Source organism: Oreochromis niloticus, linkage group LG8 (assembly GCF_001858045.2).
Source record: "Oreochromis niloticus isolate F11D_XX linkage group LG8, O_niloticus_UMD_NMBU, whole genome shotgun sequence".
Classification (NCBI taxonomy): Eukaryota; Metazoa; Chordata; class Actinopteri; order Cichliformes; family Cichlidae; genus Oreochromis; species Oreochromis niloticus.
Genome location: NC_031973.2, coordinates 14,424,180 through 14,445,963, shown reverse-complemented (window position 1 = coordinate 14,445,963; position 21,784 = coordinate 14,424,180). Strand labels below are relative to the sequence as shown.

The window sequence follows — 21,784 nt, the reverse complement described above, 5'->3', positions numbered from 1 at the left end:
AGCGGGCCATTGCACTTCCATGTTGCATTATGTCATTCGAGCCCAGTTGTAGCTGTTGGATAGATGGCCTCACATATACAGAGGAGTTCACTGTTAACTCAGTGACTGCAAGGTGGGTGCAAAGGTAGGTCCTGTGGGTGCAAAACAAGCTCATCGCACCTCCACCACAGTGTTCGTCAGCTGGTATGAGGTGTTTGTGCTGAAATGCGTGGTCTGTTGCAACCGTGCAAATATAAACCGTACTTGTTCAGCTTAGACTGAAGAAGTCACCGGGATGAGCGATGAAACATTTCTCCCACTGAACACGCTACATCCAGATAAACAGAATCAACATTCTGGTGCCTACTTGTTCAGTCTTCTTCTAATTGCACTGTTATGAACTTTATCCTGCTGACTGAGAGTGAGTTTGGATTTTTTTCTAGTTCCTTTAAACATATCTTGGTCCGACCTTCGACTGAGTTTGCTGGGATGTCCAATCCTGCGGATGGTAGATGGACTGGTTTTTATGTAGTGCTTTTCTTCTCTACCTGAGCATTCAAAGCTACACAACACTTATATACAAAGTTCACAGCAATTCATAAAACATCTTTTTTCCTATGCTTAGTGCATTCTGTCTAATGTTCAGACAGATTCACACTCCAAAGGAAGCATTGGAGAGCAACTTTGGATTAACATCTTGCCCAAGGATACTTTGGCATGCAGCAAGGAGCAAACAGCTCCAACCACCAACCTTCCGATAACCTGCTCTGCCTCTGCTTATATAGCAATGCTCAAACTTCCATTAATCAAATGATCAATTAATCAAGTGCATTTAGCCCTCTAGCAGGCTGCTACTGACCCTACTGCTGTGCCTTCCTGTGGATGCAGCAAAGGTGCAGTTATTATTCACACATGATGTAGTTTGTTTGTTTTTTCACAACTGTACTTGAGTTAAACAGGTGCATAAATGAACAGATATAAGGAAAGATCTTCACAGTCAGAATCTGTTATATAAAAGTCCAATAGCACATTTTAGACTCGAGAAAAGCAAAGCGAGCACATCTGCAACTATTTTCAACATCTGCACCACATCCCAAAAATATGACTGTGATTCAGAGACTAAAGGAAGTGTCCCAAACAGACCTTTACCAGCAGCTCCAAGCTGAACAAGCAGGAATACCCGGCTTGCACTGAAACGGCCTCGGTTGCATCATCAATTTGAAGCAAAAATGATAATTTCGCATTTCGACTTGTTTATGTTTTCTTTAACTCTCCGCCACTGTTGATATTATTCACCGCTGATCAAAGTCATCATAAACATGCTTGAAAGCAGCACAAATATTGCATCAGTGGAGCCCAGGATATTTCCTGGAGCATAAATTGGTATGCTAAGAGTTGTTTTAAAAGTAGGGCAGATGGGAGGGAGATGATGTACAGATGAAAAGAAACTTTTAAACGGGGCCAGTTTGATTTGGATACGAGAAAAAGAGAGGAGAAAAGACACATTTAAAAAAAAGAAAAGATGGCAAAAGAATGTTTGAACACATGTGACTGTTCAACATTCAAGCAAAATGCCGACCTCTCCTTTGGATTGGAGTCTTGTTTGAAGCACTCATTACTCTTCAGCATACTGTAGGTCCCGCTTGCTGTTTTGAGACCACACTTGAAGGCAAGGCCAATTAGATTCTTGTCAAATTACATTAGCGCAGCATATTTTCTAAGCCTAATCCTCTAAGTGTATGTGAAAAATGCATCAACAACTCGATTTAGCCTCAAAGCAGCTAAAATGAGATTCCACGTGTGCTTTGTTAATTTAAGAAAATTAAATGCGGTCTGTCAGAGTTGATGCAGGACCTCGAGCTTCCTCAATCTGCCAGACTTCTGAAATAAAAAGTCCTTTTTCAGTGGAACTTAAGCTTGTGCTTTTTGTCTATGTCTAACAAGCTAAACTAATGTTTTAAGTAGTTTTTCCCGAGTAGAGACACCATACTGTCTCAGTGTTTTGTTTGTTTATCTTTAGTTAAACTTTGTGAAACCTGCCTAACCAGAAGACGAAAGGTTAAGACCAGTTCACAGTGGCTGTCTAAAAGAAAAAAAACATACGCATAACTGTGTATAAGAGAAATAATAGATACTTATTTGCCTGACAATGCACAAGCATAGTGTGGGAGAAGTCAAACAAAAAAATGGTCATGTACTTTGTTCAAAAATGTACTGTGTTCAACTCAAATATGGAAGTCCAAAATCAGGCAGGGGGAAGAGAAAATCCAAGATCACATCGCGTAGGTGTTTGGAAAGTTTTAATTCAAGCCAAGCAAGTTCATTCTTATGTACCCTGTTTACTCTGTTTTAACTGCAGCAGTTACAAATCACTGTAGTAGTAGTATTCCTCTCTGATTCAGATTCCTTTTGGCCATTCTGCAGAAGTGAATTGTTTATACTGTGGAGGCTGCGGACCCTAACTGGAGGTTTAGTGGGCGTCTGGCCAACCCAAAACCCACAGAGACAGACTGCTGCAGACCTCCCTGTCCTGTCAGCTGACTTTGTTTCCCAGGGTCCCCAATCCAAAAGGCCATCTGAGTCAATCTTTGCAAACACACAAGAAGAAGGAGCAGGAAAAATGTTTAGATTCATATTGAGCAGGCATACATCAGTAGCTAAACACTGAGAATTGTAATGACTGTGGTTTAAATCATTTTGCTAATGCTTTGAGACAAAGAGCAGTGTATGTGTGTGTCTATATGTGTCCAATACAGTGATGTTTTCCATGGTGCCTCTCAGCAGAAGTTGACTCAGCTTGAGTTAGAGTCATCAAAAAACAACCTAGCGTGCTGTAGCTTTTGGAAAGCTTGTTGCCGTTTCCGAAAGGCAAAACTTACCCTTATGCTGCAAAATGTTCCCCCCTTTTTCAAAAGTTTAGCGATGTGTGGGAGAGTAGCAAACAGAGCAGAGGGAATGATTGCACTCGCTAGATTGCTGACACATACCGCTCAGTAATCAGTTTGAGCCGGAAGGAGCCATTAAAAAATGAGAGCCGACAGTTTTAATAGACAATAAACAACAAAAAAGGCAGCTTACTGTCATTTTATGTGGGGCAGAGTTGAGGTTTTAAGTGGGGTCAGATGATTTTGACACAATATTGGTGGTTTTGTTTTCGTTTTTTCTTACCAGTTTTTCATTTACAGCAGTGTGTATCTGTTAACGTAGGGGCCAGTCTTAATGAAAGCAAATGTATTTCAGTTGGAATGATGTTTCTCACCTGCAACACACACACTCACACACACATATATATATGTATATAGAGATAGATATATAAATACTGTATTTTAACACATGATCCCTGCTGAACGGTATTAGATGTGAGTGAAATTGTATATTAAATGATGAATGTAAGGTCATCTTCAAGTGTAAAATTAATACCAAGGAAAGTCACAGTGGTCCTGTGTGAGATTAGAACTGTTCTTCTGCCACTTCCTGCCTCCTGAGGCACATTTTGTTTCTCTTTCAGTTTGGAGAAGTACTGTTTATGTCCACGAACAGGAAAGAATAGATTCAGTTTCATGACAATTTTACAGTCTGCCCTTGGGTATCAGGCAGGAGTGCCAACTTGAAAACTCAGTTTCCATTTTTAGTCACATTATGTCCACTCGAATGGATTCCTGAGGAAGAAGATTTGATTTTCCCTAACCAGTCACGATACCCATGTATCAACTTGAATCTTATCTCATTTTAAGAGTGGAGCAGTGCAAAGTAAAAACAGCTCAGTGTGTTTGTCCATTATTATTTAGGACCCATGCCTCAGGAGTGCTAAATATCTCTGCCATGTAGAGGTGGGCGGATCGATTCAAATATCGATGGTATCGATACCAATTGGTATCAGACTGATACTAGCAGAATAGGATCTATACTTTGGAAATTCAAACAGCGGATGAATTTGATGGTGTGCTACAATCATACATCAGAATATGCTCCTACTTAATAAAGCTATATGTGCTTGCAATTCATGTAAAATGGATTAATTAATCATTTTTTTAGAAAATTAACAGAAAATATGCAGTTCTTCAAAAGAAATGTCAGGAATAATTACGCATCCCTATCCCCCAACCACCACTACCTGCTCCATCTTCTCCTTAAAAAAGGTCTTTCTTCTTTATTTCCTCCCCCGTCTCTTCTCTTGAAGTGCTCACACACTGAGGCCCACTGTAGCAAGGGGCCTATTCATGAGGCCAAGAGACAGTGAAGGAAAACACAAAGAGCTCCCCACACAGCAGAGAGGGCTCTGAGCTCAGCGCTGACCCCTGAAGGATGTGTGTGGGCTGCACCCAGACACACTGGCCCCGCCGACACCAGCCTACGCTCCTCCCTACTCTGAGCTTGACCTTTAGCTAAACTCCCAAAACAACCTCAAACGGACTTGCAACTGTCAATAACAGCTCGATGAGAGGAATGAGAATAAGAAATGAAGTCTGAGTGGTTATCAGCTATTGCCAGTGAAAAACCTCAGAGGAGTCTCTCCCATGCAAAATGCTGGCAACCAGCAAACAACTTGAGGAACAAAAGGAAGTCAGTGGGAAAGGAATAGCTGCTAAACTAAGAACTGAAATCAGTGTTAAAAGACAAATCCCTAAGTTGAACAAGTTCTCTGCCATAAATTAAAGCATAATATTCTGATAATGGCTGTCTGGAAAGATTACAGGGTTTGTTATCCCTCATGACTCTTGCTTTTCTTGATGATGGGAACTTTGACAGTCCTGGTCTTAAGCCATTGTCTTAATGCTTCTAAATATTTCCTTGCCAAGAAAAGTGTAATAAAATTTAAAGGAATTTTTATACCCCTGTAAATCTGAGCCCCTCTTGTCTGTCTGTGCTTCCAGTGCTGGACCAGCTCCTGATGGAGCTCCACCGCTTCTTGGTCATCTTGGACAAGGAGACGCTGAGTGGGAACGCCACCGTCCAGAAGGGTTTGCTGTCTGATCTCCTCCAGTCCTACAGGGCTTCGACTGGTAAGAGCACTGTTTCAGAAACAGTGGACCATTATTCACTCGTCTTTTCAAAGTACAGTTGATATACACTCACCAGCGACTTCATTAGGTACACAATTTCTACTTGTTAATGGCAATATCTAATCAGCCAATCACACGGCTGCAGCTCAGTGCATTCAGGCTTGTAGACATGGTCAAGGCAACCAGCTACAGTTTTTTTAAAAACTGTCCTACTTGCTTAGAGTTTAACTTATATGTGCCAGACAAACGGTAATAATAAAATAACATCTGTCTATATTCTAACATCTCGGCCCAAACAACTTCAAACTTAAAGCAGATGAAGACAGAAATACAAATCTGAAACCGCATGACCAAATTCTCACTTCATATTTATTCAGAAACTGATTTTCATGGATATTTTATGGGGAAATTTTAAATCAGTTTGATATGTTTGATTAAAAAAATAACAAATAAAGAAGTGAAAGCGTACAAACAAGTCATAGACCTACAGTTACTGAACTACAATATAATAACTTCCTTAGGAAAATTTCATGAGAGGAAGAGAAAATTATTCTGCCCAGTATGTAATTGAGAGGTTAGATACACTGTGAAGTCTAAATAACCACAGAATTAGCTGAGTCACAGCAAACTGCAGAGTAGAATTACTGCAAACATGTTACTGTTAACAAGTGAGAAATGACCTAAACAAGACTAACAGTGGTTACATTTAGTCATGTTTAACACTACCATGAGCAACTGTAGATGTGCAGTGTTGGTAAAAATAAAGTTCTAAAATTAGGTCAAACTCTAGATGAACTTAAATCATCATATATATTACACTGTGTCATTATCTTTAACAAAAACTAAGCCAAAATACATTAAAACAGCTAAGCACAGCCTAACTGCTTTGATAGGAATTAAGTAGCAGCAAGGTGTTGTTAACAAACGCACTTTAATTAACTGATTATCTGCAAGTGTGAGCACTTTTATCAAGTTTTGGCATTTTAGTGGTCGGACCCCAAGGTAATAAAATTCTACAAAAAACTCAAGAAACTTTACAGACCTCAGTTAGCATGGTTAATGTTAAAGTTTGTGACAGTACAATTAGAAAAAGACTGTACAAGTATGGCTTTTTTGGAAGAGTTGCCAAGAGACAGCCTCTTCTCTCTAAAAAGATCATGACAGCATGGCTTTGGTTTGCAAAGTTGCATCTGAACAAACCACAAGACTTCTGAAACAATGTCCTTTAGACAGACAAGACCAAAGTGAATATGTTTGGCTATTGTGCACAGCGCCACGGGTGGAAAAATCAAAGCATATCAGCACAAACGCCTAGTGTCAAGGTCATCATTACCAAGTGTCAAGCACGGTGGTGGACGTTAATGATTCAGGTTGGTTTTCCAGCCATAGGACCCGTGAACCTTGCGTCACTGGGTCAACCATGAGCTCTGTACACCAAAGTATTCTAGAGTCCAATGCGAGGCCATCTGTATGACCAGCTTGCCTGAAATTGGATCATGCAATAGAAAAATTATTCCAAGGACAAGAGTAAATCTACAACAGAATGACTGAAAAAGAAAAGAATCAAAGTGTTGCAATGATGCAGTCAAAGTAAGAGAGCTGTGCATAAATGAATGCCTGGAAACCTCAATGAAGTGAACCAGTGTTTTAAAGAAGAGTAGTTCAAAATTCCTCTTTAATGATGTGAAAGACTGATAAGCATGTCATTATTGGTGGTTCTACAACATATTAAATTATGGGATGTGCTTAGTTTTTTCACTGCTTCAGCAATTTGGTTTAGTTTTTCTTATAATAAATAAATAATGACACACTGTGATGTGTCATGTTTTATTATTCATCTGAGATTATATTTAGCTAATTTTAAGACCTGATGTTAGGGTCTAGATTTTATGTGAAAACTTGATAGAGGGTGTACATTCTTTGTACCATAAGTGTGTGAAAGGAAATTAATAAAAAGTATGAAAGGTTCACTTTAAAGTTGCTGTGGAAGTGCTTCTAGTTAGCCTATTAGTATGCATACATCCACTTACAACAATGTCGCAGTGTTTTGTTTTGTTTTTTGGTGCATTATTAGGTTTTTCATTTTTTTAAAAAGAAGTTAATTTCAGTAGAATAATTTGTCACAAACCTTTAAGCCGTTCTCTTGATGTTTGCATCTAAAGCTGTAACACTGGTTGATGGTTAACCACAAATGTTTAAATTCATTCAAAAGCTGCATAGACCAGCTGGCAGTTAATCTGCCATCCAACAAAGCATCTTATGTAACATGTGGTCATTCCCTGCATTTCCCACACTAAAGTGAAACTGGCCTAGGAGAAGTTATTAAACCACCTACTCTGGTTTTATTTTGTTATTTTAAGCTCTTACTAACCTTTCATAATTATATCCCTGCAAGCTTTGCAAGAATATCGCTTTATCACAATTTTGGTAGCTAAAGCCACATTGTGCCTGCAGGATTGCACTTTTTTTTACTACATTCCTGCTTCTGTTACGAAATTATTTGCTTCATGCATTTTTTTTAATTTTCAGTTTATAAGCAAGCTAAAAAAACTGGAGTCTTGTACAGCTTGTTAACTTTTCAAACAGCTTCAGATGAGTTTATTTTTCTTGCAACTGCTGGTGGGCTGATGTGATTTATGGTGCTCTATGCCAGCTACTTAATCTTTGAAGCAACTAATTAATGACATGCTACCGCTACCTCAAAAATAGTTTAACGCAAAGATGATAATGACTTTTTGTTTGTTTGTTTGTTTGTTGAGATGACCCGATTCTTTGCAGTTTTTGTCATTTGCTGTCACCCTCTCACGTCTGGATTTTAAAAGTCAACTCTCTTTCGCCCTGTTTTTCTCAGAGAGCTCTCACACTGTTCACTAACACACACCAGCAGTCAAGCTTTTCCATGTTCAGGTCTTGGACTCGTCTCTCCGTACTTCCTCTTCTGGCTCCAAGCTGTATCATTTTTCCGAAGCTGCATTTATCCTCTGGGGATGCTCACTTCCTCTGAGCAGCAATTTATAAATAGCATTTCAACTTTGTTCCCCGAAAATCTGTTTTCACTGTACAGGCAAAACATCATTTTATGCTGCTGCTGTTTGGTTTCACCTCATGATATCTATTTCAAAGGAGAACCCCTTCTCCGCAGTATCACCCAAGGTCTGAGTTTTGTTTGATTTCCTCTCAGGGTAATCTAAGTCAGCTAAAATATTTAATTCCAGTGAAAAACTGTGCTGCAGCTCCGGAACAAATTCCCATAACAGGTTACAGTAACCAACTGGAGCCTTCGTAGCCACAACCTCTGTGTTTATTGTTCAAGAAAAGGCTTTCGTTCAGACTGGTTATGTGGCAATGTTATGTCCTCACCAGTTTGTAATTACTCCACCATGTTGAGAGTGACATGACTCCAGCTGTAGTCCTTTCCTCGCTGACTCTAACATTGATGTATGTCAGAAGGTTTCATCATCTCCACTTTTTGCCTGAAGAGTTGAGTGCAAGTGAAGTCAAGTTCATCCTTTAGTTCCTTAGTCTGGTTATGATCAGCTCCTCTAACCATGCAAAAGAAACAGAAACTGGATCACTTTTAGAGTCAAATGGAAAGTTTTTGTGAATGCATGATTGTTATGAACAGGTGGATTAAGTTCAAGAGTTGCCTTGTATATTAAAAAGCAATGTAAAACTTCCACTACAAACGTGACACAGTGCTGTATCTGTGCAGGCAGGGAGTTCTCTGACTAATGCCCGATGAATGCTTGCCACGGTAGGAGTGGGTGTGAATAGTGGTCCTATCTGTGTGCACAATGGACTACTTGTTTGGGTGAAGTTTCCCTTTATCCTGGACTTCTTTTTGACAAGCACGATGGAAGTTTGTTTTGCACCAAGGTGGAATCAGATTTTCCCATCAGCTGTCTCAAGGGAAAGCAAAATATGCATTCTTTCCGTGTTATTGTTTACAGTTAAGTCACACTGTGAATATATTCGACCAAATCAAAAAAAATCAACTTTGGGAATTCAAAGCAAGCGTTAAACAGTAAAAAAAAACAAAAATACCTGTGCATAAACTCATATTTTCTTGACATTTAAGTTCGTTGTTTTGTAAGGTTTGCTTAAATTCAAGAAAGGTGTTTGTGGTAGCTAACCACAGAGCAAAAACATCTATACCAAAGTGCACTGCTCTCAGCAGTTAATCACCTTCTGCTGTCTCTGTTTACAGGTGCCGATGAGGAGTATATCTACATGAACAAAGTTGTTCCTGGAAAAGAAAAAAATGGTAAAGGTGTGAGTTTTAAATGTTGCTCTTTGAACTTTGAAAATGACTTTGTGGTTCTTGTATGTATGTAAGTATAGCTTTGAAATTGTATAATAAGAAATGCAAAGGTAAATGTTTGATGGCAGATTGAATGAAAACGTGTAAACTGTTAAGCGCACTGAAGCACCGGCTTGTTCCACTTTCCAGCTTGTACATTGAAACTCAATTGCTGAGGTGTACATTTTCTCGTTGGGCGTAAATGAATCAACACTCTCCTAAAATATATTAAAGCAGATATTCAATCCCATTTTGCCTTGACCACATCTGTCCATAATGTATTTTATACGAACAATAAAATAGGCAATGGTGTTTTCAGTCTCCAATTATGCTAGCCGTCATCAACTCTTTCACTGGAGGGCATTTTTGTCTCTACAGTGAAATAGTTTTCAAATAATGCCTTTAAATGAATTTGATATTCAGCTGTTATGAATTGTTGATGAAATTGCTCATATCACTGTTCAGACTGATCTGCTTATTAGCTCCATAATTTTTTAATGACTTCATAGTCTTACCAGGCTGTTTGGCTTACTTTGCCATATTGTATTACAAAATTCTGTACGTAGTGAACCAGGAAAGTGAAAGAATAATATAACAATAATATGAGTTAATAGATAACAAATGAGTTAAATAAATTTTGGTTGATAAAAACTGTTATGTCCACTCAAATATCTTGATAAATTATGTACAATGTAAATCTCTTGTGCTCTCGATTTCTGGTTTGTTCAATTAACCACTGTGCAAACAATGGAACAAGTTGATCCTTCACTGCACTGAATTGTAATCCACAATGCAAAATTTTTACATCATTAAGGCATCGTCAGCTGTCAAAAAACCAACTGCATACATTTGGATTAGCACAAGAAAACACCCACAAATTACTCATTTTACAACTTCAGCAACAGCAAACTAATTATATTTCATACACAGACTCTTTGTGCTGAATTGTCTCGTATACGCCTAAAAAATACAGGCTTCAAACAATAATATTTAAAGATGTTATTCTGCTGAAAATTAGGGCTAATGAACGAAGTTTTATAACAATGTTTGAGTCAAGCCCAACTGATTAAGACAAATGTCCCATACAAAACTGAACTCTTTTATACATTTTGTGCTCAATAATCCCAATAATTATTAGTGACTGCTGACTTTTCCAGCAGGTTCTTTTTTAAAATTAATATACTAACAGGTGTAAAAATCTATTTGACATAAAGCTCAGTACTTTGAAAAAAGAACGAATATCAATTCTCATAATTGGTGGCATCTATTTCAGTTTATCTTATTCTTTGTTTTCCGACCACATACCTGCCAAACTTGCCCACCATTCAGTGGCATTACATCAGCTGCACACGGTGTTGCATGCCAGTAAAAACCAAAGCACTGCTGACTAAGATGGTAAACTAGGTAGATTTTTTGCATGCCAACAAATTTAGATCAAGGCAAATTTTGCAACCTCACAGAGTTGAATGTCTTGTAGTTAGCACGGTATTACTGCTATTTTGTTTAAGCATTGAAGAGTCACATTTCCTTATCATTCTTTAGGTTTCATCCATCATGAATAGATGGATCTATCCATTCTCTTCTGCTTATTTTTATCAGGATAAACAACAGAACAGGCTGCCAATCTAAACATAATAGTTTTCTGGCAAAAGCTCATCATGTCTGTATTATACATCGTTAGTGTAGCTAATATTCATGTTGCTTACTAATTGCCAACTCTAGTTACATAATCCTGTTATGATGACTTAATTTCAGAGTTAATTTTTCTGAATATCTGAATGTTTTATACATAAATATCGTTAAATTATATGAAACAAAGAAAACAGCTTTTTTTTCTTTCTTTTTTTTAAAGGGCTTTTAGTGTAATTTTGCGTTTATCCATGAAGGTCAGATAGCGCATAGTTGTTACACTATTTCCATCTCATGCTCAATTTACTTTCAAGTGAACAGCAGACATGATAAGCTGCTGCAAGCTGTGGCCCCTTCAGCTCCCTAGCACTCGCCCACCATTTCCTGTCTGTTTCTTCGCAGAGCCTCAACATCTGAGACTGACCTGTTTTGTTTGGACAGTGATAAAGAATGTGGTTTGAATGAGCACTAGAGTTAACACATATTTTCAGCAGCGATGCTTGCAAAGCCACAAGCTGTCTACCACAGAAACTCATGTGAAGGGGGGGGACTTAAATACACTCGGAGTGAACTTTCTTTGTTTGTTAAAATAGGATGGGCTACAATATTTATTTATTTACCTTTTCTTTTACTGTAAAGCATTGCTCATAAAACGACAGGCAGCCTGGTTCAGTTATCTTACGTGTACGTAATAGTACATGTGCAGCCTGTGGTAATGCAGTGCCTTTACTGCAGTTCATATCAGTGTGTTTCTATTCTTGTAATGATACAAAAAGGTATAGAGCAAAGGTACAGACAGGGAATTTTTATTAACACATTTATGAACTCTAGTTGGCGTAAGGATGTTCTTTTAAGGTCACGTTTGAGACCAAAAAAATATAAGACACTGAAGAAAATCTTAAAGAGAAAATTGCTGTGCCACTCTCTCACGCTCATTAGGCCTCATATTAATATTCAAATATACCCCCCCCAATTCACAAAAACAGTTGCCTTAAGATGGTTTATATGGTAGGGTAAAGATCTTACAATATTATAAAAAAGATAAATGCATGAATCAAAATGAAGGCCTACTGCTATCATCCTAAATGGTTTGGGTTAGCATGATAAGACAAAGAAAAAAAGACAAAATTTGACTTAATGCTTGACACCACAAGTGGCCATACCATTGTTAGTATTTTAACATTTGGTAAAGTTTAGTTAAAGACAGTGTTGAGGTTTGTTATCATACTCTAAATGATGTTATCACTCCGTATCTGCATGCTAAATGCTAGCATAGCTAACATAGCTAACACTCTTTCTAGCATGCTCCTTCAGAGGCAAAAAATTAACTCATGCCCCACATCCTACCATTTTTATCAATAATTAACTTTATTAAAGGATCTATTTTGAATCTTACACAAATAATGGGTAACATGATAGCATCAGCAAACTCTTGCATGTTTATTTTTCACTTGCATCAGCTCACAGTTTTGGAACCTCTGGATTAGCTTAACAGAACATGGCTTTCATCATGAACAGACAAGTATCCTAAATTTGCACTTTCAAAGCCCAGTTATGAACAAGTTGACTGCAAAGTTTGAAAAGCTGTTTCTGTCTTACAGTAAGAGTGTCTCTCATAAATGATGCCTATTCTCTCCTAGCTAGCAGAGATTTCTGAAATAGTAAAAATGAAAAATGGTTCTCAGAAGAATTTTTTTAAGGACGTGTTCACTTTATATAAATATATATATATAAATAAAATTTAAGTCCAGTAAAACCTCCAATTCATTGATGCTGCTTCTTAGTTTTCTTGGATGTGTGGAAGTGTGGTCTTATTTACTTTGCAGATTGATTATTTATACCAAGGTTACAAACCGAATTATATTATGTGGCTACTATGATTTAACAAAAAAGATTATATCATTGTGTTAGTTGGGGATACCATTGCATTAACATTTAACCGAGACAGCTGGATATATGGAATTTATACTTGCGAGATGACAGCTATTTATTTATCCTGAAATGTTCTGGTATGCTATGGAAATAAATTTAAGTGCAAAATGCCTGGTATATACTAACCTTCCACTCTCTGCTTGTGTTACCAAGATGACAGATTAGATGCCCTGCTCAATGGAAAAGCAGCAAAACGTGTCCCCGTCCCACAAAAGAACCTTCCCGACCTGCCACCCCCGAGAACAGTAAGTGTTGACCAGTTCCTTTCCATAACTGGAGTAACAGAAGAATGATGCAGAATGATTTGGCTTAAAAAAACACAGATATTTGGGTCTCTGCCACTGTGGTTGTGGGAATGTTAATAGCACTGACCCGAGTCAGTGGCTGAAGTAATATAGTAGATGGAACAAATCGGTGGTGATTAAGATATTCTACTGTATACCAAAGAAGCCAGAAGACAAATTCCAAATTGATATGTAACCGATAGCATTTTGGTCTTGTGTTACAGTATGTGCACTGCTATCACTAAGAAGCGTAGTGCTAAAAACAGTACTGTAACTTACAGTAAAAAGTACTGTAAGTTAATGGGTTGTTGTCAGATATTGAAACCCAGCTGCAGCAGTTTAGATATAATGACACAAATAACGTCTGTGGTCATGCAAGCCAAAATCATTTCCCTCAACCGAGGCTTGCAAGCCGAGGCTTCGTGAAATGTGTTCTCCCACAGAAGCAGGTATTTAACAACCCATGGGGCAACAAGACTGGAGAGGTGATTGTTCAGGAGTGTGTGAGAGGGAACTACACTGTGTTTTATGTTGACTAGGAGACCGGTGGCTTCTGAATTGGCCCAGTGTGACTTCAGGAAAAAGGTTCAGAACATCCCGTCAGTGCCTTTGAACTTTACACACACTCACACATGCACACACACATGCACAGTGGCCTCCCCTACTATAAACTGCAGTAACAGCTGTTGTTAATCAGTGCAAGTGCTTGTCAGCATGTATGTGAGAGTGCATGTGAATTGAATGCATTGAAATAAAGTCAATTTTTGTCCATTTGAAGCCTCCAGAATTATTTAGCAGCAGTATTTTCTAGGACTTATTTTGTCATTTAAAAACTCAAAAAAATCGCTTTACTTTTCAGTTGCACAATAATTTCACAAGTGCTGTATAGCTTCCAGATATGCCTCAGACAGGTCTGACAGAGGCATTTCTCCTTCCTTGCCTTCTGCATCCAGCTGTGGTATAACTGGCCCCGTCTTGGGAAGCCTGAGTAAACATGTCCACAGTGAACCACTCTTTGGAAATCCGTTCATCTGCTTACGGGGCTTCCATCCATTTTCAGTGATGGTATACACAAGAGTTAACATGTGTTTCACTGTGAACGCAGAATCCCCCCTGATCATTGCGGTAAACAGAGCTCCCTTGCTGTTGATGTAATGCCCATGCATAGCTGTCCACTGGCCTGTTGTGATATTATAACAGTCCATTAGACAGCGAAGAAAGTCGTCACAAGGCCCATTGCGCATCACATACAAATTGTCCTTGTGAGCTACCATACAGTGGCCATAGCTCTGAGGTCTGATCAGTGTGGTAGCAAGCTTCCACTCATCATTCACAGGTACGTATTCATAGATGTCTGTGGTGTCTGGTGGCTTCCAGAAGCAAATAAATATCCGTCGTCTAGCGACAGCACAAGCTGCAGATGCTACGGGTCGTGGTGCATGCTGTATAAATGTCCACTCTCCTTTTACAACATCATACGTCTCTGCTGTGGAAATTATCTTCTTTTGGGACTCTCCACCAATGGCGTAGAGCTGACCTTCATGCCCAAGAAGGGTAAAATTATATCTGGGTTGCTGGGGACCCGGGAGAGTAGTCCAAAGTCCTGAATCGGGGTTGTAGCAGAAGCTACTGTCCACTGTGTCCTTACTGTAACCAAAAACCCCCCCAACGATATATAAGCGATTGTCAACCACTGCTACGCCAGCCATGGAGGTGCTGCAAGCAGTTGGTAGGTCTGTCAGATGCTTCCACTGGCCCTCTTTTTCGTCGAGGTAGCAAACAACCCTGAAGGAGTCTTGCAGCAGCTCCAGTGAAGGAGAATGGGTCCCCATAGCAATAAAAGAAGAAGGGGACAAAGTTTGAGAGTATTGCAGCAGCTCCTCAGGGATTGAACTTTCTGCTTCATCCTTGAGATCATCAAAGGCGTCACAAAGAAAGAGTGCAGCGTTGTGAAACAGTGCGTGCACCCCAAATACGGAGGCTGTATGGTAAAGCAGAAGGCAGTTGTCTGAGTCTATAATGTCACAAAGATGCTGGACCAAATGGTCAACCTGTAGAAAAGCAGCACACTCGACCGCTTCGACAAGCTCATCTGGTTCACTGATGGTGGGATTCTCTCCCCTGCAGATTGCAAGGGCAATGAGGAAACCTCTTGCGTGCACTCCTCCTTTCAGGTAGAGCTCATCTTGCTGACTTTCTTTCATCCCAGAGTGAAAAAGAGCACAGAAATAGTCGCTGTACTTAAGGAGAAAAGCCCGCTCCACAGTGAACCAACTGTCCTCCACCCTCACTCTCAGCCAGCCTGCATGGCACTCTCTGTTCTCCAGATCAAGGGTCGCATTCTCGGCATGAGTATCCCGGTTGATTCCCAGGCCTTCGGGCATTTCCATGGTCTCTTAAACCAGGATTTCTGTTCTTCCTAAAACGGCCTCTCAAGTAATTATTTTGTGTGTGACTCGAGTGTGGAATAGCCATTTTTTCCCTCGAGCTGCATGGTAAATAAAGATTTGTGTGAGCTCCATTGCGTCCTGTCTGCATGGTCTTAAAATAGAGATGGACTATAGATAGCAGCTGTGCCACTTGCAAGCGTCAGGCAGGGAAAGGAAAACTGTTGACATGCACTGTAGCGGTAATGTGGCTGCCGGCAACTGGTCATTATCATAACCGCAATAAGACTGGCTAGCAAAAAGTAAGTATTTACTGAATTATTCATGATTACGTTATCCCTTTAAATCCAGCTTGGTTTAAAATGGCTATTTAAATGTTACACATGAAGATCCATTTGCAGTTATACATTTTAAGTAGGTAACTTGAAAAGGTTTAAGTTTGCAAAAAAAGGGGCTGGTATCAAAAATATAAAGGTTTTAGAAAAGGTCAAAGTTTTCCCAAGAAGGCAAAATAACAGGAAAACAAATAGTTTGTGTCATGTGAAATCTTTGTTCTTGCATTTTACCTTCTGCCATGTAGATAACTTATAGTCTCTTTTCTTTCTTTTTTCACTCATGAAATTTTTAATGTCATAATTTCTAAATGAAAAAAGTTACTATGTAACAAGTAACAGAGGCAAAGGGGGGATTTTTCCTGAACTCTGTTCTCTGAAAACCAAACTGATCATTTTTATCACCACCTTTTACATTGAGCTCCCAGCAGGCTTTCAGATACACTGTGTGTGTGTGTGTGTGTGTGTGTGTGTGTGTGTGTGTGTGTGTGTGTGTGTGTTTTCACTGCACGGAATTCTTGGCATGGGAACCAGGGATTTTCCATGTTCCTCTGACTGTTCGTTTTTTGGGCTCTCTTTTCCCACTCTTTACTCAAAGCCCCTCCACCACACTCCGCCACCCTCTCTCCTTGCTTTGTTATTTATCCTCAGACTCCTCATTTCTTCCCTTCTAGTCGATGTTTCTGTGGTGAAGAAGTGTGTTTGTGTGTGAAAGAAGTGAAAGGAAGGGGCTAAAGTGACTATTAAAGAGACAGAAGAATAGCAAAGTCTTCTGGGAGAATGGATACACACACCTGGCATGTCCCTGGAATGGCCTACTATGCTTCTCTTCAGGCTTGGCTCAGACAACAAGCCAATTTAGTATTTTTGGAGTTGAGGAAATGTAAAAAGAAAAAGAAAAAAGATAGAGATAAGAGTGGGTGGGCAGTCTGGGGTGGCTTACTGCGGTTCCTCTGGAATGCCTGACTTTTTGTTTTAATTAATAGCAGATGCTTAACTCTTGACTACTTTTTTTAAACTCTGGAGAAGTTTACACTCTTGCAGTGAAAGAGTGAGAGAAAAGTGAGAGACAGAATAATAACTTTCTCAGGAAATTCCTGTTAACTGCTTTTGTATATAACTATTATTAAGGCTTAGACCAGGCTTGTCTCTAACTCTCTTGACTTGTTATTTGCAGTATATATGGGGTAATGTGAGGTTATGAAACCATGAGCTCTATGTAAAAACGGACATAGCCACAATGTTGTCACCCATTGGATTGAGTTTGTCATTTTGGCCGTGGTCATCTTGAATACTTTAAATCAGGGCATCACAAGCGAGGGGTGGGTCTAAGTGTTGAGGACACTGAAAGCACATCGATTATTGTCTGTTGACTCTAAACATAACATCCATCCACCATCAATTTTCTTATCTGGGTTCAAGTCTCAGGGCACACACTCTGTGCCAAGACCTTCCCCTCCCCACACCAGCCAAGAGATGTAATCTCTCCAGTGTATCTTGGATCTGCTACAGGGCCTCCTCCCAGCAGGACATGCTCAGATGACCTCACCTACAAGGTACCTGGGGGGCATCGTAGTCATATGTCCAAGCCTCTTCATCTGGTTCCTTTTGATGTGGAGGAGTAGTGGCCAGGCTCTGAATCCCTCTCAATTTACAAAGTTCCCCACTGTATCTCTAAGGGAGAATACAGCCACCCTTCGGAGGAAGCTCATATCTGATGCTAGTATCCATGATTCAGTTCTTTCAGGCACTACCCAGAGCTCACAGCCATAGGTGAAGGTCGGAAGATCAATGCTTCCCTTAGCACTCTCTTAATCACAAAAAAATGGTACAGCGTTCACATCGCTGCCAAAACTTAAAATCAGTTTGTGCGCCATCCTTTTTCTGACCATGGCCTCAGATTTGGAGGTGCTAATTCTCATTCCTATAGTTTCATACTCAGCAGCAAGTTTTTCTTGAGGTCACCACTTGATCATCTGTAAAAAAAAAAAGCAGAGACATGATCCTGAGACCACCAAATCAGACACTCTCTGCCACTTGGGTAATTGGCTGGGGGTAAATGTAACATTAATGTACAAAATGAACATAATGTTGCATTAAATCTAACTTGAAAATAGCAAATGAGATGATAAGTTCATAAGGAGAGAATTTACCTAGATCATGAATCAAGTAAAATCAAAAATATTTTTATTGATTTCTTTACAGTTAACTAATTTTTGAAGCCCCCTGTTGGCAATTAGGATAAATGGTGGTTTACATGACTTAATTTTAGTTTTACCTCCATCATTTTCTACAACCTAATTTATAAAGTTATAATAATTTTACACAAAAATGTGTAGACCAAAAATAAACAAGTAAGAAGGAGGGCCTTTTTAACGCCAAACATGCCATTGATGTAACTCCTGTTATTAAAAATAACAATGGTCAACAGACACCCTAGTAATGCCAATACCTTATCTCAGTGGTTATCACTGTTGCCTCATAGTAGAGTGTTTAAACCAAGAGTACAACTTCTGCCGTTGCTGATTTGCTTCAGTACTTCCTGCTATCAAAAAAACATGGTAGGTTTTTTCTGCTTATCACCTAACTGGAAACAAACACACACACACACACACACACACACACACACACACACACACACACACACACTGACAGTTTCACTTACGAATTAAAGAAAGTTCAGAAGAATATGTGGGCACAAGTGAGCCAATATACCTGTAACAGCATCAGTTATTATCGGCATCAGTTACCTGTGTGTTCAAATAGACTATATATTTTGGTCATTTTCGATAGCAAGTCTTATGACATACTGACAGTCGCATTTGCTGATGCTTGTATAATGACACATCTTAAATAGCTCCATGATGTATAAGGGATGTTACCCTCCCTAAACTTCCATGATAACATTTCTGCCAACACTTTGCTTAGCGGCTGCTTTCCTCCATGTTCAGGCATGCAGGCTAATCACACAAGTGAGTCTTCATCACTGTGACTGCTCGTGGACCGTGACATGACGCCAGTTATTATAACATCTGCTATGGATTACTGAAAATGTCTTAGCTCACTGAAGTGATATGGTGGGAAAAGCTCACTAACATGGAATTCCCTGTTTACTGGGAGTTGCTGCGCCTGTCACTGACAGCCCACATCAGAAATAATGATTTTGTGATTTTTACACAAACAGACAAATATGGCTGTGTTTTTAATTTTTGTTGTTCTGTTTCTAAGCTGAACCAGTAAATCACTCTGGTATCTGAAGACCCACCACAGGTTTGTGACCGCTAAACACAATTTATCACTGCTTTCTCTCTAATTTGTTTCTATATATTTTAAGCGTTGCTGATTTGGGGCAACTAAAAGTACCATTCAAACTCTCATCTTATGGTATATTGAGTTTTTCTGTATACTATACAGAGCAGCTGAAAGACTGCAAACTTTCAGATAATGTTAAAGCTGTACAATAAGTAAATATAATCAGAATAAGCAGAATACTTTAAAGTATACTAATTTCAATAAGTAGAAGTGAAAGTGAAAGAATTCAAACAGTGGTGGGGAGGGGAAACATTTGGCATTAAGAAAACACTTTTTATGATTCAGCTCAAACCGTACTAAGAATGTACCATGTGGGCTGGATAATATTCAGGTGAATAATCCTAATTGCAATGCGTGGGATATATGTCATTTATTTAACTTCCTTTAACTTCACTGCCTCAGAAAAATAACCCTTATGTGGAAGTCTGACTCCAGTATCTCTCAGTTTATCTGAGATAAGAAAAAGAATACATAGATTGCATCTTCACTGGCAGCTACTGAAGTTTTTAAGCGGGCAAGTCATTTTATTTCCAGATTGCACCAAGACCAAACTTGCATATCTGCCATCTTCTGATTGCCACCATAGATACTTCATAGGATTATGTCGCAAGTTCAGGGTATTGAGGCTGTTTTCCAGTGATGAAATTCTTCCTTCATGGAAGGTCATTCCCCCACACATGCATGAGTCCAAAGATTTAAGGTTGTTCAAGTGTGAAAAATAAACACCTGATTAATTAATATGGTCTTCAAATTACCTGCATTCTTGAATGTTGACAGCTTTTTCCACAAGACTGAGTTTTAAAAAGAGGTACAACACACTGTTTCAAAGCATCTCCTAAAAGATGCTGATTAGTAATGCTTGTTTTATACTACCATGGTTATGTCTGGTTACATAGCTGTTTGCCTACATAGCCTGGGGAGAAGTTTTGAACACAAATGCAAAAGCAATGCAAATGTGTTCCCATGTTCTCCTCCAAAAAACCAAACGACACATCGTTCGACCGTGCGGAGGTTGAATGCTGAATGGTTGACAAGTGGGCCAGAATGGGTCGAGGGTGCAGAAGTTGGAAAAACATTAAAGTTCAAAAATAAAGTATTGAAAACATAGACATGCGCTGCAGTGGACGCTGTTCCTTATTTTCAAAGCTCGGTTTCACAAAACCACAGATTGGTTGAACCACATACTTTGGACACGTGTGACAGCAGATGCTCTGTGTAGGTAGATGGACTGTATATAGTCTACCAATGCACTGCCAAAAGAGAAGCAAGTTCAGCCCATAAGACAAACTTTCTGCCTTTCTGCACCACTCTACATTTAACCAGTTGTTATAACTTTGGCTCCACACTGTGTCTATCATCCTGTCTCCCTCACCTCACCCCCAACATGGGGCAGCACATTGCTGCCCCTCTGAGCCTCCCAGGTTCTTCTGGAGATTTCTTCCTGTTAAAAGGGAGTTTTTCCTTTCCACTCTTGCCAGAGTGCTTGCTCACAGAGAGTTTTCTCTTTATTATTCTAGGGTCTTTACTTGATAGTATAAAGCACCTGGAGGCCATAAAAATGGAGTAGAATAGAATAGAATCTTCTGCTAGATTAGTGTACTATGTAACTTCTAACTACTTTATGTCTACTAATGTGTCTAACCACACAATGTCATTGATTGGTTTGTGGATTTAGATTTAATAAGCCTTTAAAATCTTTTTTTGTGTGTGATTTTTTTTTGTGTCTCCAGTTTCTTCCTGGAGAGCGTTACCAGTAGCTACCAGTAGAGTGCTATGATTGTCCTGATTTGATTCAAGCTTTATTTACCCAAAGAAAAGTGATACAGAGAGAGTGAGGCTCAGTTGTAACAGTGTAAATATTCAGGAGACATTACGCTGCACAAGCAACATCTGTCTAATCTATCGAGCAAAATCCTGAGCTTCATTAAAAAAAAAGAAAAAAAAAGCTAAATATAAAAAACAAAAAAACAAAAACACAACTGAAGACAGATGTGTCTGTTTTGGTTTTGATTTTAGTCAAGCATTAAGTGTTGGGGAGACAGTCTTTACCACACAGGAGACAGAAGTGAAGCCAGACTGCTGATTGATTTCAAGAAAGCCACACACACACACACATATATACCCACACACACATTCCCACACACACAAATGTACGATACCCTTCTCTCTTCCCTAAAGGCAAACGTGCTAGTAGTTACAAGGTCTAGCCTCCCAGGTCAGAGGAGGTTTGGTTACACGAGGAATTCCCTAGTTATTCCTGAAGTGACAGCTGGAATTAACCACATGCTCAGCCTGTGGGAATAACACACGTCGATGTGTGTGTGTGTGCATGTGTATGCGCGTGTGTTCAGGGCACTTAATTACCACTGGTCTAGAAATTATAATGACAGTAGGTTTGGGGGTGACGTTAAATGAACAAAAAAAGCACAGACATTTACAATCCCACACTTCTCTTTTTTTTGGTACTTTTCTCGTTTTTGACTCCCTCATCTTTCTCTCATCTGTCAGGGTGTGGTGTGTCGGGAGCCGTTCCCTTTGCCTCCAGTACCAGCCCCAGCCTGTGCAGACGCTTCAGAGAGTTACTATGAGGAGGCTCAACCCTATGAGGAAACTGTCAATGGTAAGA

General features: G+C 39.3%; 2 protein-coding genes across 8 annotated transcripts in view; one reads left to right on the top strand and one right to left on the bottom strand.

Annotated features, from left to right (window-relative positions):
* afap1l2 (actin filament associated protein 1-like 2) overlaps nucleotides 1-21,784 on the top strand; it is a 40,934-nt gene that overhangs the window by 8,255 nt on the left and 10,895 nt on the right. For 2 of the 4 annotated variants that reach the window (XM_005471257.4, XM_025909805.1), the window contains exons 2-5: nucleotides 4,854-4,982; nucleotides 9,190-9,252; nucleotides 12,997-13,088; nucleotides 21,667-21,778. In XM_005471257.4, coding sequence (XP_005471314.1) covers nucleotides 4,854-4,982; nucleotides 9,190-9,252; nucleotides 12,997-13,088; nucleotides 21,667-21,778 — 396 coding nt within the window. Of the gene's footprint in view, nucleotides 1-4,853; nucleotides 4,983-9,189; nucleotides 9,253-12,315; nucleotides 12,512-12,996; nucleotides 13,089-21,666; nucleotides 21,779-21,784 lie in introns of those variants that run through there. The other 2 variants (XM_019362570.2, XM_019362571.2) reach the window with 2 other exon arrangements.
* Nucleotides 1,860-21,660, bottom strand: LOC102078473 (kelch repeat and BTB domain-containing protein 13). Of its 4 annotated transcripts, none has more exons than XR_269445.4 (3): nucleotides 13,980-21,660; nucleotides 8,343-8,524; nucleotides 1,860-2,565 (listed from the first exon to the last, which is right to left on the bottom strand). XR_269445.4 is itself a non-coding variant. In XM_005471258.4 (2 exons), exon 1 carries the CDS (start codon nucleotides 15,515-15,517, stop codon nucleotides 14,000-14,002), a length of 1,518 nt encoding a protein of 505 aa, XP_005471315.1. In that variant the 5' UTR covers nucleotides 15,518-21,660; the 3' UTR covers nucleotides 5,339-8,524; nucleotides 13,980-13,999. The 4 variants fall into 4 exon arrangements, 1 of the variants encoding a protein (XP_005471315.1); XR_001224062.3 differs by lacking the exon at nucleotides 13,980-21,660 and adding an exon at nucleotides 12,970-13,081; XR_002063162.2 differs by lacking the exon at nucleotides 13,980-21,660 and adding an exon at nucleotides 9,168-9,281.

Bases quoted from the DNA above. Each gene is read 5' to 3' on its own strand.
- LOC102078473 (XM_005471258.4), bottom strand. From the start codon at position 15,517: ATGGAAATGCCCGAAGGCCTGGGAATCAACCGGGATACTCATGCCGAG.